Here is a 14,675-nt window from a genome sequence, read left to right on the forward strand (position 1 = left end):
TCATAGGGTTTTCGCGCAGATTAAATTAAAGTGCAAAGCAATTAGATCAGTGCACGGCTCAGTAAGTGCTATGCAAGTATCCTGTTGAATAGAGAAAATACAACACTGTGTTCCTGTTATGTCTATTTAACTCCAAAAAATCCTGCCTTGCTCCTTATACACAGATATGTAACACCTGGTAAACTACGGGTGCTGGTTATCTGTTTGCAAAACCCCCTTGAGTCGAGTGCCTAAAAGTTACAGGTGAGAAAAATAACTCAAATAAGCTCTGTCATTGAGAATATACATTAAGCTAACAGTTGTCATGAGTTGCCTTCAAGTGCAGAATGACAAGGTTAGAAAGAGAAATCTGTTGACTTGTTCTAGAAGCAGTTTGAGATAGCAATACAAAAATGCATCGAAAAGGAACAAATGGTGGAATCAGGACAAAGGGGAAATGAGGGCTGTAAATGTTGATTCACAAACGACCATCTAGTCTAGTCCAGCTGCCAGAGGCAGGCAAAAAAATTACCTCTGAGCTTCTTAAGGGCAAAAGCAGAGAGGAAAACATTATGACTTAAAAGCTTTATGGTGCCCACAAGATGAAAACAGACCATGGGTTCAGGGGAAGCACATCTTTTTCTGAGTGTGTATAAGCGTTAGGAGAGGCCCTAAAACATTTTCGTAACTGATGATAATCAGAGAATTACAGCTTCCTTGTGGCGTGCTTCAATATGGGCTGATGGTAAAAGGCTGAAGTGCAATTTAGAGAACCCAGTTCTGAGAGGATCCCAAGCACGGTGCTGGGAAGGTCCTGTGGCCTGGCTTGATCAAAGGGGGAAATTTAGAAAAATGATGGACTGCAGGCCTTTAAAGCAATCTTCTATGAAAGCTATTTCTCTATAGTGCAATTTCGATAATTTAAATAACATAGTTCACTCTTTTTTTTCTCAGTGGGAATCTAGAATTTAGGAATTTTACGTTGTCCATTATGGCCACATTCAAATGATTTGATGACTCAATCAGAAGTAAGTTTATACTGCTCTTATGAAAAGGAAGAAAGCAATCAAGGCAATGCTTGAATGGTGTTAGGTCCAGGAACTTCCTGATATTAAATGCAAAATGTATAAGTCTGCACACATACATCTTTCAGAGGGAGAGAGTCCACAGTTTGCATATGACTCTCCAAGATATCTGTGAGCCAAAGAGAGATTAAGACCCACAAGTTTGAGACTGGAACTCCCCCAGCATGGTGTTCTGTTTCCTGGGGGACATAAAAACTGGAGGAGCCCATCCAACTCCTGCTGGGCCTGAGCTTTACGGTGCAGTTGAATTCTCAAGAAAGCGCGAAAGCGGTGACAACCAAGGGTGCAGGGCTGCCTTCTGGGCGTACGAAAATGCCCCAGAATCGACTGTGGTGATGGTTGCACAACTCTGAATATAACACAACTAAAAACTATTCAATTGTACACTTTAAATGGGTGAATTGCATGGTAGATGAATTATATCTGCAAGCTGTTAGGAAAAAAAAAAGACTGATGGGTAGCAATGCCTAAAAAATTCAAGTTTATACTCAGAAAACATCACAACATACATAGCACATGCTCTTCTAAAATTTCACATTTTCCACTCTCAATTCACATTTAGGAGTAACAGTGGTGGCCTTCTTTAGAGAGCGGTGATCGAGCTCTGAATAACTGCTGTGGGTGGGGCAGTTCTGCGCCCTGGAATACTGTGGGCAGGGGCTTTGCCAAGGGCCCTCACGCTGCTGGGCTCCGGCTCTCTCTCCAGTGGAGCGCGGTCTTGGGCTGCCTCCGAGGGGAGCAGTTTGCAAGATTACTGAGCGTTCTGGCAGCAAAGTCTGTAATAATCAGCCAGGCAGAGCTTCTTGGCTAACTGTATTATACGTAAGGGCTGCAGGAATGCTCAGCACTAACCTTAGTGTTTAGAGGAGGAGTGTTTACAAAATGTTTTAGAGAGGGTTATAGACCACTGATGGGGAAATATGGGAATATGAGACTGTGCCCTAAGATGGCTTGGCAAGTCCCCCAATATCTCTACAAGCATGACTGGGCAAAACAGAGAAAGAGAAGCCAGGTATGTTACATAAGCCTGCTCACGTCTTCAGCTCTGGAAAACAGATCTGCTGAGACGAGTTTAACACTAGTTTGCCCAGGGCTTTTATGGAACAGTCACTCCCTTGGGAGGCTTCCAGTGTGGATGAGCTCATCCCCAGTTCCCAGAGCTGTCCTGATGCCCTTGGCATTGGCTTTGGAAAGCAATGAGGGCCTCTCGGCAGGCCGTCTCTTGACTTAGTCTTGCCTCTAATATATAGCATAAACTAAAACAACTCTCCAGTGCTTGGATCTTTCTGCATTCTAGGGCATGTATCTCAGATCCTCAGCCTAAAATTAAATGCCACAAACAATGCAAGAAATGTTTTCTACCAATTAGTCCCTTCGGCCATGATCGAGCACAGCCTTTGCTCCCAGCAGGAGCATGTCCTCCAAATGTGCAGGTCCCTGTGTAACCCGGTGGTGCGCGGTGGCTGGGGCAGGAGCCCAGGGGCTTCTCCAGTGACTCTCTCCTGGCTGACAGGCCCTTCAGCCCATTGTGGAACCCTAACAGCAGCCTGTTCATATATTAATAAGTACTAGACCATGAGCAAAGGATGGGAAAGTTCTAGATCGCTCATATGTTCAATCCGCTGCCTCTCATATGAGCGTTTATAGACTAAGAAGGCAATGTTCCATCTCTTTATTTTGTTCTGAAAAGGTTTAACACTAACACATTTTTGAACAACACCAAGCAATTCTGGTATCTTCCCAGGCTAAGTCACTTCTTAAATCCACATTTCTCAAACTGTCTTCCAGAGATCCCCAATTTTTCAGTGTGTTAATAAAGTGTCCCTTTCAAATATGCCAAAGCAGAATGGCGACGCCGCATAGGTCCAGGAATTGGGAGGCCTGCCTCTCTTCCTCCCACTAGCCAGACCCTCCCTTATTGCTTCCCAAATCACTGGGAGCTGGTAGCCTTAGGCACTTAGTGGTTCTTAACCTTTCATGTGCCAGAGACTTCTTTGGCAGAGTGGTGGAGCCTATGGACCCCTCGGAATAATGACTAAGTGCATAAAATAAAATGATGTTAGGAAGAAAACCAATTATATTGACATTCGGTTATCAAAAACCTAAGAAAAAAGAAATATGTGATATTATATGTGCCTCTTTATTAACTCATTAAATAACAAGTCCAAGTGGCAGTTCTATTGCCTACTATGCTTTTGAAGCAGTGATGCATGAAAGTAATATTTTGAGATGTCTGCAACACTGTAATGAAATATGAAAATATCTGTGATTTCCATGGGAAGAAAGCCCCCAAGTCCTGCTAGCACTGCTGTGGCTTATGGCCTACGTTCCTAATGGAATAAAAACTAAATGTCAGTGAGTGCTTACTGAGAATAATATCCAAGTTCACGGCATACTCAGTTCTATCCTCGGACCCCAAGGTAGGGAGTCTGTGGACTCCAGGTTAAGAACTTAGAGTCTTCGAGCTTACTTAAGCTTTACCTCGTATCTGGTCAGTCTGGTTCTCTGTGAGCATTCACTTGTGTAGAGGGGGCAGTATTTGTGCTTAGCGTCACCTGTGACTCTAAGAACTTAGTCTTTAAATGCACGTGACCACAGACCAACTTACACACTTATTATGCATGGTGTATCTTTGGTCATCTTGGAGAACTAGTGTTGCACATTTAACAGGTCAGAACATTCCACCTGAGTTATCGGGGGATCCGGGGTCTTGGAAGCCCTTGCATTTGGGGCAGCTAGGTCCTAGAGCCCAGGATGATTAGAGCCTCTGGCCTGGGGCTCCCTGGAGGAGAGCCAGGTTTGGTTAAGCAGTCCACAGTCTCTATACAGTACAAGTCTAGTGAATGGCACGTGGCATCTTGGGCTTGCTGCATGTGACCAAGGAGAAGCTGGACCACTCGTACATCTCCTTTGACAGATCTGCAGAGGGTGTCACTGTCCACTGTGGACAAGGAACAGGGGTCCATGACATGCTGGAGGAGCTGGTACTCTGTGCCCCCAAGAAAACTTTCAGCCCCAAAATAGCCACCTGGGGACTGTGGGGCAAGAGACGGGTGGGCGTGAGTGGGTGTGGGGAGGCAGGTGAAGTTCCTGTGAGTGCAACTCTAGATGGCAGTCCAAACCTGTCTTCACAAAAAATTCAATAGGCTGAATCTTTCTGGAATCTCAAGTCATGTATTTTGGATCCTTGACCTAAAATTAAATACTACAAACAAGGCAAAAGTATTATCCAGCAATGCTGGTATAACCTGCTGCCTCTCACCCCAAGCCAGCTACAGGGTGACTGATTGCTCCAACAAGAAACAGAAGTTGTCCAAATTAGTGTTTTGCGTTATTTAATATTAGGTCTGAAAATGTTTCATTGGATTCAAAATCTACTCATAATATTACTAGAAACTTCAACAATAAATTTGTCAATTAAAGAAGAGGATTTAAAATTTAAGTCTGAAGATACAATTTGTATTGTTGTAATTTTCAAATGAAGAAACGACTACCTGCGAAGTTTCTCATTAAAGCAAACCATGAATAATTTAAGACATTGTTAATTAAAAATATCCTGATCAAGGATTGTGTGTAACAATTTCAAGCATAGAATCCTGATATAAAAAGTTAAGGTCATGAAAGTGAGCTCAGCGTTTTCATTAAAGTTTTCTGAAAACTGGAATTTTCATGTAAATTCAAGGTCTTTCCTAATACTTGCATTTTACTTTTATCATCATAATTAAATATTTCAGTTTACCCCAGAGGGCGGCCCGAATATTGTCTCTGCTTTTCAGGGCAGTCCTCTCTTCAATATTCAGCCCTGAGATGAGAAGACCTCCATGGTGAGGGCCTGGCATGAGTTCTGGCACGTTATAGACCAGCCCTTCCTTCTCTTTATGCTCAGCTAAAACATTTCTGCAGCTAAAATCTATTCTGATTAATGGCTAAACATATGTGGGCTACTCAGATGACAGTTCATCCATTTATTAATTCATTCTTCAAACATTTAATCGAGCAAATCCCTGATCTTAGAAGACTGAGCTCCTGCTATTCCCTGAAGATACCACACAGACCCCAGCTCACTTTATGCTCCCAAAACCTCTGACAAGTATGCAAGGCCGCTTAGCAACACACCTGTGCCCTTAGCCATTTGCATCACCAATGCTTGAAGACTGTCCCAGCTCTCAGGGCAATGGGACCCAGTGAAATGAGTCTGAGATTGGAGAGAGAAAGGGTCCTCAAAGCCAGCTCTCTGCTCAGCAGCTGTATGCCCTTGGGCGGTTTCTTCATATGCAGAATGTGGACTCTGATTCTCCCTGAGCAAGACGGCCACCAGACCTGGAAAGAGAATCGAAGAGCTGTAGATGGAGCTTCGCAGGTAATTTCAGTCATAGAAGAGGGCGGCTGGAAGAAAGCAAGCTCAGGGGCAGGCGGCTGACCTGGCCTGGGAGACAGGGTCTGGGAGACAATCAGAGGGGCAGACACAAGGTTGCCCTGTTCGGCCATCCCATCCAAAGGGAACACTGCAACTTAGCAACTGACTTATTTGTCCTGAGGGTGGGATGATCACAAAGGAAGTGGGAGGCGGGGGGGAGAGGGGACAGCCTCCAAAGGCCCCCGGCATCCTGGCTACACTTAATTTTTTATAATACAATAAAACATTAATTTTTAGATACCCTTGTTATTTACATACATACAAATACATATACAGGTCAGCAAAGTGTTCATTGGAAAATTTGAATCCTGCTCATTTTTTGTATTAAATAAATGTTCCCGGATTTTTCCTTATCACCGTTCTTTGTCCATATGGGAGCTGCCAGGGGCTCCTCACTCGTAACATCTGTACTACATTAATCATGCAGCCCAATTGTTCTTGGTCATTCGTGGTGTGACCGCCCCTCTGCCTTCATGCCACAAGCCTCTCCACAGTCCTCCCTGCCACCCTGGAGCAGGGCGGCACTGTCTTGGTCCCTGCACAGCCAGGGTGGAATGATGGCTGATTTCTTGTGTCAGGGAGGCAGTCAGCCGTCCCCTTGATGGAAACAAACCAATCTCGGCACAAGCCGAAGGCGGCGGGTCTCCGAGAGGAAGGGCACTCCTGCCATCGATCAGCTGCCCTGATTGCTTCGTGGTGGCAAACATCACGAGCACTCCCAGCCAGGTGGCCATTTTTCTCTTCCTGTAAATACACATTTCCCACAGGGCCAAAGGAGCTCACTGCCTGGCATGCGGTATTTCAGTTAGTCGGGATAAAGAAGGAAATGACTATTTGGAGGTCGTAACTCAACAATCTTTTTGGTCAACAGCCACATAAATAAATCCAGTGATCTATTAATTCATTTTTGAAATGACAAAATGTTCACTTTAAAAATTTACTGATCGCTCATTTTAAGTGCCAGGTATTGTTTGATCGTGGAGACGAAACAGCAAAAAAGGCTGGGTCGGGCTCCTTCTTCCTGGAGCGAAACGTCTGGACTCCAGGCGGGAGGTTGGGTGGCATCCTCCTGGAGCCCCGAGGTGGTCGGGAGGCCTCTGGTGCACCCTCAGAAAGATGGTTTGGTGGCTGACGGGTTGTCAGTGGACTAGGTTGGTGGAAAGCCAGTGCTTACCCACTGGTCTGAATAATCCCCTTTGTTATTTTGGTGTTAGCCTGATTTAGCTGCCTTTATGTCAGGATTGGCAAATGCATTGTATACCTCACCCTTCAATACGGTGTCCATAGATCACTAGCTAATGACGATACTCTTTCCTGTGGAGCTGGATATAATCTCAGAATCCTTCTTAATCAATGCTTCAGGCGACAATGACCAAACGTCTGGAGAGCTGGTTTACCATAAGACATGAAACCATTCCACACGGCCTATCCAGGTTTCCTTCTCATCCTCACACCCTCAGGAGACAACCTTGAGGCTCTTTGTCTCCTACCCCGCATCCTGCAGGCATCCTGCAGGTGCTTCGCTTTAGAGGATTGGCCTCCAGGACAACCCTGCTCAAAGAAACCCTGAGCTTTGCCTGTTCACTTGAGCATCGTTTTCTAAAATATCAACTTTCCTGAAGACAGTCCCGCATACTCAGGCTTTGTTAGTAGAAAATATTTATGCTTTCTGATCTTAAATAACCAAAGAGCTGTCATTTCACAGTTCTTTCCTAAGATAACAGGTTCTCCTGGGGGTTGGGAGCTTTCCTGCAGAAAGGTTTACTTGTCAGGCTCTGTTTGGGTAGGTGTGGGTGGGACCAGCCGCTGTCTTTAGCTCTGTGTGCTCCTCCACAGAAACACCGAGCTTAGGTTGTAGGGTCTCTTTCAAACAGGGTCCTGGGGGGAAAATCTGGGGTAGGAAACACAATTAGATAAAAGAAAGGCAATTTCATAAAACTCCATTGCCAAAGAGTCCCTAGCCATCCTCTGCCGCTAACCTTCGTTGGCGGGGTGGCCAGTCCCCTGTGGGTAATCTGACTAATGAGATGTAGCTATCAGGGCTCTGCCACCGCCCACCGCATGGTCTCAGGTCCCCCTCTGGCTGCGGCCCTATGAGCCCTTGTACACACTGTCACCTAGGAGTGAAGACCTCAGCTCCTAGCCTCTTCAGAGTCCAGAAAAAAGAGGGGATTTTGGGATTTTTCCTGCCTCCCTATTAAAGCCAGTTTGTGTTTGAAGACCTACCTTTTCCATAGAGCACCTGACAAAAATTATGCCTTCTTCAGAGATGGGGAACTTCTTCTGAAAGGCTTTCGTGGAAACCTTGTCTTAACACAACCCAACAGTCTTGGTGTTCATATACGAGGAAACATGGAGAGTTGTGGGGCAGATGGGGCTTCATGTCATCACAGGAAGGAATCACAATGCTGTAGCTGAGAGACGAGGAGGGCCTGAACCATGGCAAAGGCCATGTGGTAGAGTGGACGTGTAGTTGGGGGAGTAGGTCGGACACGAGACACACGCAGAACAGACCACATTTCATCACTGAGGGGTACAAAGGAGTCACTAGTGGCTGCCATGATCTAACTCGGGTACCTGGGGGATGGGGATGCATTTACTGCATTGGAGGCCCAGGAGGGATTGGAGGTAATCTGGGGGAGAAGAGTGTCTTTGGTTCAGTATCTTTTGGTTCAGAGATGCCTGTAGGTCATCCAAGAGAGGACATTCCACTTGCTGCCTGACTTTTAGTTTTCTTTAGTTCTGCTTACAAAATCAGAGAGAATCAACATTCTGTCAGGGATTGTTACTTCCCCTTTGGGCCCTCGGCTGGGTTCTCTCCAGCCCCTTGCCCTCAGGCAAGAGAGAAGCAAGCAGCACAGTCTGTTGGGGGCTGCAGGGCAGGCTCTTAACACAGCAGGGCCCTTCAGATGTTCAGTAACTGACAATCCCAGGTCTACCGCCTGCCAGCTTCTGTTCACGGAGACACAGCATCACAGACTCTCCGGACTGGAAGGGACGTTAGAGGTCATCCGTTTCAGCCTCGGGGTTGGCATTTTCAGACTGTTCTAATAATTCAAGAGTTCCTGCTTCTATTATGTGGGAGACTGTTTCTTCTGACTTCCCTCAACATGCTGTTAAAGACATGGTCCACCTGTGGGCTTCCTTCCTAAGGGTAAGTGAGCTGGGGCTCATGTTCATGGATCCAGCAGTGAAGGACACAACAGGGCTTGGTTTGGGAACACAAGTCTTTTTCTCCTTCACACTATAGCTACGAGAATGGTCTCCATGGTTACAGCAGCTTCCCAGAGGTATCTAGATTTTCATGTTCCATATTTCCCTAAATATCTAATTTATGAATAATCTGTTTAGGTAACCTGCTGGAAAGTTTCTGCATGTATATGAATATTTCTATGTGTTCAAAACAGCAAAAAAGTACAATGATAGGCATTTGGGGTACATTTTTTTTCACACTCAAAACAGAAATTAGGATTGACTTTAAAAATTTCAAGTTAAACAAGATTCAATGAAAGAAACACTGCCTTCATGTTCTTCAAAGGCATGTGAGCGAGAGAGGGGCTGGAGCTAACCTAATTATGTTTTCTTTAATGTGAAATAGTGATTTGCCTGACATCTCATTTGCATCTCACCATCACATTCAAATGGCTGGGACATTGATTTTTTTCCTCCCCCGCGGGGCTTCCTTTGAACATGAAAGTGTTTTTCCCTGTGTTTTCCCCCTCTTGTGAGAGCAGTGATAAGAATGGATCGATAATTACATTGTTGGATAAAAATGAATATAAATTTTATTGAAAAACAACACCAGCAACAATGTGGGTAAAGCATACTCAACAGCCACCGGCCCACACAACTCAATGCACGCGTTATGAAAAGTAATCACTTCTTAAATTGCCCAACTACCTATTCCAAATGAAAACAAATGATAGACCTCAGGTAAACTGATGTGGGGCACAGGTATAGAGACTGGGCGATCAAGTGTATTTCAAGATTAACTGGTTTGGAGAGGCCCTAATCCTTCCAGTTAGAGTGGCATCTAAATTCCCCAGACCACTGGGAAAACTCTTCTACTTTTCAGGTCCTTTAAGAAGAGGATTTCGCAAACTTTCTTGGCGACTTGCCCCTCTCGCTTAACAACCGGAAACAGTTCTGTATGTCTAGCCTCAATCTTTCATGCTTCAGTTAATCTATTTCCCTTTAATCTCAGCAGGCTGTATGTGTGGCGTTTGTGCTGCTGGGACAAAATAACATATGGGGAACTGATGGTGATCACAATCAGGCTGAAAACGGAGTCCAGCTGCGCTGGTGGCAATTCCGAAACAAGCTGAAAAGAAGTCAATTGTGGCTGTGGTTGTACCGCATTTGCCCCCTGCACTGTCCCATCCTCTCAGACCCTCAGCACCCTTCTGCCTGTGGCCTGGGGGCTGCCATCCCGAGACTTGCCAGCAAAAGCTCTCTGAGTTGGAACAGCTTCAGACCTTCGCTGGCATAGCAATGAATGTGGCGAAAACTGTCCCATCCAGTCCTATGTCCAGTGTTTTTGTTTCAAGATGGGATTTCCGGGCAAAGCACTCCCCAATCCTATTACATTCATGTCTTCTCGCCGGCCAGTCCCCTAGGCTCGCTTCACAACTGTGTGTGGCAAAACGCGCTCCTGGTATACACGAGGAAGCGCTGAGAAGCCACGAGAGAGCACCGAGTGAACTAACATAAACATCGCAGCAGCATTTTTCAAATTCTGCGTAAAAACCCTGGTGACAGGTTCAGCCTCGCGGAGGTGTGCAGCGCTGGCAGCTCCGCATTATGGGCACCAGGGGGCGCGAGTGCCATTCCATCGGCTGCTGGGACTCGCCGACCAGGGAACAAAGATGGGGGTTTGAATAAAAGACTTCTAAATGCAACCCCGAATCCTACCCTGAGCAGCATGCATGTTAAAATTCATGAAGATGGGATTTCATTTCATGTATTTTTACTTCAGTGGAAAGAAATGCAGGTGGTTTTCTGGCTGTGTCTACAGCTGTCTGTACAGAAGGAGTACCTGATGAAATGAGGGAGGGGCAGGCGGTATGCTCTGCAGGCACTTTGAGTGGCTGGCTGGGCCTCTGTCTCTGGTTCTGGCGACAGCTCCTGTTTTGCTGGGTGGCATCCTCTGCATGTTCAAGAATATATTGATTAATCATATTGTTTTTTAAAAGATGCACGTCTTCAGCAGGCAGCTCTGGGTCCAATGAATGGCATGAGTCATAGGAGGCACTTATTATTTTGATGAAACAGCACATTTCTTTCAGCCCATAAAAATCAAAGGAGTGAGAAAAGGCTGTTTTCAGGATGTAAAAGTTCTGTCCTTTCCCAGTCGTAGTGCACAAAGGTTCCTTCCCTGGGGTCTTTGTGCATTTTCCAGGCCTGCGTGACATGGTGCTAAATGCCTGGGGGGAAGAGCCTCCGCCAGAAGGTGCTGGACACAGGCCAGGGCAGCTCGGCCCCTCCCTGGGGGTCCTCCCAGCGTGTTCCAGAGCCCCCAGCCTGGTGGAGGATGGCACTGCTATAACTTTGCTCTGGGCCAGTGCCATACAAAGTGGCAGTTGGGGACCTTTTAGGGAGGGAGCCTAGGGGGGCGATGGACTGAAAGGGTTGGAAGCCTGGAACTCCAGACACACCTGTGTGAGGGAGGCTGAGTCCCACACCCTGAGCTCTGGGATGTTCCCTCTGTAGCTCCAGCATGTAGCACTGTGCCTGGTGCTTATTAAGTGCCCCACAAACATGGGTTGAATACACAAATGAGAGAATGAAGGCAGAGGAAGCTGTGGGGATCCCTAGCTGGTCCTAGCTGTAGCTGAGCCTGGGGGCAACTGGAGCAGCAACGAGGGGAGAGTGCTGGGAAGTCCGGCTTTCTGGGGCCAAGGCACTGAGATAGGAACGGGCTGTAGAGCTGAAGGAGCCAGGAGGTCAGCAGGGGCCACCGTGAGCGTCTCCGTGTGCCAGGATGGTGTTGCAATGTCCATGCAGGGCCTCTCCATTCTTTCCTCTTCACTGCCCTCGCTGGAGCCAGCCTTTCTGCTGTTGCCATGGCAACACCTGCCAGAGGTGCTGCTGAGGGCCAGCTGGGTAGTCAAGACTTCTTGGGCCTGAGCAAAAAAGGGGCTCTGAACTGTCCCCACAGAAGATGGGACCTCAGGGGTCTCTCTTCTCAGGGAAAGGGAGGAAAGGAGATGGGATAGGGACAAGCACAAAAACTGCTGCCAGGGCATGTCGAGGTTCCCCCCGGCTTTGCTGGCAGGGACTCTTGGGGGACGGCAGAGCCCAATTATCACGGGAGTCACCCTGGCATTGCAGCGTTTGCCCTGCTCCCTCACCTGGCTTCCCTGCCGGGTCTATCTTGAGGGTTATCGACAAGACTCCCCAGTGGCTGGCCGGCCTCTTGAGGCCCCCTGTGAAGGGTGCAGGCTCAGAGAGGGCCCGAACCAACTGTCTTGCAGGCTCCACTGAGAGCACAGTCGGAGGCCCTAGGTTGCAGGGCCGCCATGGTGGTCCCCGCCCAGGACCCCCGAGAGTGGGCACTGGCTGCTCTCCACTCTGGAGTCTCCTCGTAACTCTTCTGTTGCCACATTCCCAGCATACACAGGGATTGTGGGGAACACCAGCCTCCAGCCAGTTGGGGGCACTAGCTTCCTCTCCACATTTTTTTCCCCAGGGCTTTTGAAGAGCAAGAAGCACCTAATGAAGAAGCAGCAGGAATGCAGAAGATGGTCAGCTCTGGGGAAAAAACGACAGCCCAACCTTCCCTGGGGTCCGGGAGTGGGTGAGAAACACTGTAGCTACTTAAAAGGGGGTTCTGTGATTCAAGGTGACTCAGCCTTGCAAGTCATGTCCCTCTGGGGCCCGGAGGAGAATTTTCTCACCATCCCCTGAAAAGCTCTCAGCCTGGGCAACAGCCCTGCTTTCCCACATCGACCTTTTAACAACAGCGGCATTAACACGAGAAAGGGCATCTGGGCAGTGGCATACAGTTTACAATACTTTGGATTTACATAGCACCTTTTTCTTCTAAAGGGCCTTTGCCTCTGTCCCCTTGTGAAGCCATCAGAACACAAACATCACAGCTCCTGCGGCACGGCAGGGAGACTGAGGCAGAGGCCTAGAAGTGATTTCATGCAGACTCGGTGGTGTCCAGGGCTCTCTGCACTTCCCTTGGGCCCTCCCTGGAGGGGTGACCGGGCACCGGCCCTCACTGGCCGTTCACTTTATATTTCAGGATATAGGAGTAGAAGCTGTGGTTGGCGTTCTCCAGCACCATGACGTAGACTTCTTGGCAGCCAGCCGTGTTGCAGCTGCCCTCCCAGTAGCCCTCGCCATTCAGGGTCAGGGGCCACGTGTCCTGCCCCTTCACCAGGGCTTTGGCGACGCCGTGCAGCTTCAATTTGAACGGGACGTTCCGGTTGGCGGGAAGCACGCCCGACAGAGGCTCCAGCAGCTCGTTGTCCTGCCCCCAGTTACCAAAGCTCTCGGGGAACATGGGCCAGTTCACCTTGGTGTTGGTGCAGCACAGGAGATAATTGAAGACAAAGACATAGTTGCCCGGTTCCTGCCTCTTCTTGACAAAGATCTTGAGGGCAAACTTGCCGGCACTGGGCAGCTGGACTTTCAGCTCTGTCCGCTTCTCTCGGTGCAGCTGGAAGATGTAGCGCCGCTGCGTCTCCTCGGTGATGGGGCCATCGTCCCCATGCAGGGAAGCCAGGACACTGATGCCCTCCTCCACGCCGAAGCTGACGGAGCAGCGCCCATCACTGGTGTGGATGATGGGGTCAGGGTGAGAGGGCTTCAGGATGCCCATCTGCTCCGAGAACCAGCTGGGGCCCACGGGCTGGTGCAGCTCGGCTGGCAGCTGGACCCCCAAGTCCACGTAGTTACACTTGAGCGTGTACTCCAGCACTGCGCTGTAGACGTCGGAGTTGCCCTTGGCAAAGATCTGCAGCTTGTGGGTGCCCGTGGTTGGAGGGTAGACCTCCAGCTTCATCCCGTTCTTCCGGAGGCTCAGCAGCCCGTGCTCCTGCTTGCCATTGAGCATAAACATGAACAGGGTTGGGGCACCGCTCTCCATGGTGACCGTGGCCTTCCCGTTCACTGTGGAGAGAAAGCCAAGGTCAGGTGAGATGGGTCCAGCAAGTGCTGATGTGCTGGTACATGTGTAACGACTGGCTCTCTGGGGGAAACACCCTGATCTGCAGCATTTGCCCATTTCCATGATGTAAATACTTTCACCGTGATTGATTTTAAGCAGGCAACGTGATGTCACTGAACACAACATAAGCCAGCTGCAGCACACCACTGGACGGGTCTGCTTACCCACTTTAGGTGGTTGTCTTTGATGGAGTCGAAAGCTGGGGTCTTAAGTAAAGATCTGTCCCCAGCTGTATGTGCTCACCTCACTCATTTGATTCACATTAGATGAAGTAGCATGGAGGCTCAGCCTGATTCTCAAGCAGGCAAGGCGGCCAAGGGGGCAAGGAGGGCCAGGGGGCCTGGTTGGAGAGCCAAACTTTGACCTCCTCCTCCAAGTCTTGAGTCTTCCTTTCAAACTGCTCCCTCTAGCATCTGTTTGTACAGTGTCAACAACTGTCATGTCAACACATCACCTTAAGAATGGTTAGGAACGGCTTCACTCCTGGGGACTGTGCTCAAGGCACGAAGCGATTTCCTTGCTCCCTTTTCCCCCACCCCATGCTTCCTGCATGGGCACCGCTTAGCCATATTTCTGGAATGAAGAGTCAGCGAGTGTATGGGAGGCTCTTTTGCATCCACCCTCCCTCTGCCTCTCCTCTTGCTCTACAGTTTCGCCTTCCTCCTTCCTAGTGATTTTTTGGGGGGACAGGTGGTCAGTTCTCTGGTCTTTGCAGCTGGTAAGCACTCTCCTACCTGGTCCTTGTACCAGCAACCTCCCTGCCCCGTTCTTGGATGAGCACACAGGAGGGAGACAAGTGTCCCATCCTTGCTCACTGTAAGCTTTCCTCGGTCTGGGGTGCAATGCTCCTGCTAGGAGACAGAAAGCGATGCCAGGGCTCTAGGACAAGCATCCCTGAGACTTCCTATCTAATCTGCCCCACACACCTGCCCCCCTGCCCCAGGCTGCTCAGCTACTGCATTCAGTGCCAACTCCCACCTTGGGAATGAGAATCCCCACACAGGCGGCAGGCCAAGGA

At 48.6% G+C, this 14,675-nt stretch overlaps 1 protein-coding gene across 2 annotated transcripts in view; it reads right to left on the minus strand.

Annotated features, from left to right (window-relative positions):
- Positions 1–12,222: 12,222 nt before the first annotated feature.
- The window catches only part of KY (kyphoscoliosis peptidase), a 45,394-nt gene continuing 42,941 nt past the window's right edge, over positions 12,223–14,675 (minus strand). For both annotated transcript variants that reach the window (XM_011373191.2, XM_023538402.1), the window contains one exon: positions 12,223–13,599. In XM_011373191.2, the coding sequence (XP_011371493.1) occupies positions 12,704–13,599 (896 nt within the window). In that variant the 3' untranslated portion in view covers positions 12,223–12,703. The remainder of the gene's footprint in view (positions 13,600–14,675) is intronic.

The sequence above is a fragment of the Pteropus vampyrus genome, unplaced genomic scaffold, assembly GCF_000151845.1.
Source record: "Pteropus vampyrus isolate Shadow unplaced genomic scaffold, Pvam_2.0 Scaffold220, whole genome shotgun sequence".
Taxonomy (NCBI): Eukaryota; Metazoa; Chordata; class Mammalia; order Chiroptera; family Pteropodidae; genus Pteropus; species Pteropus vampyrus.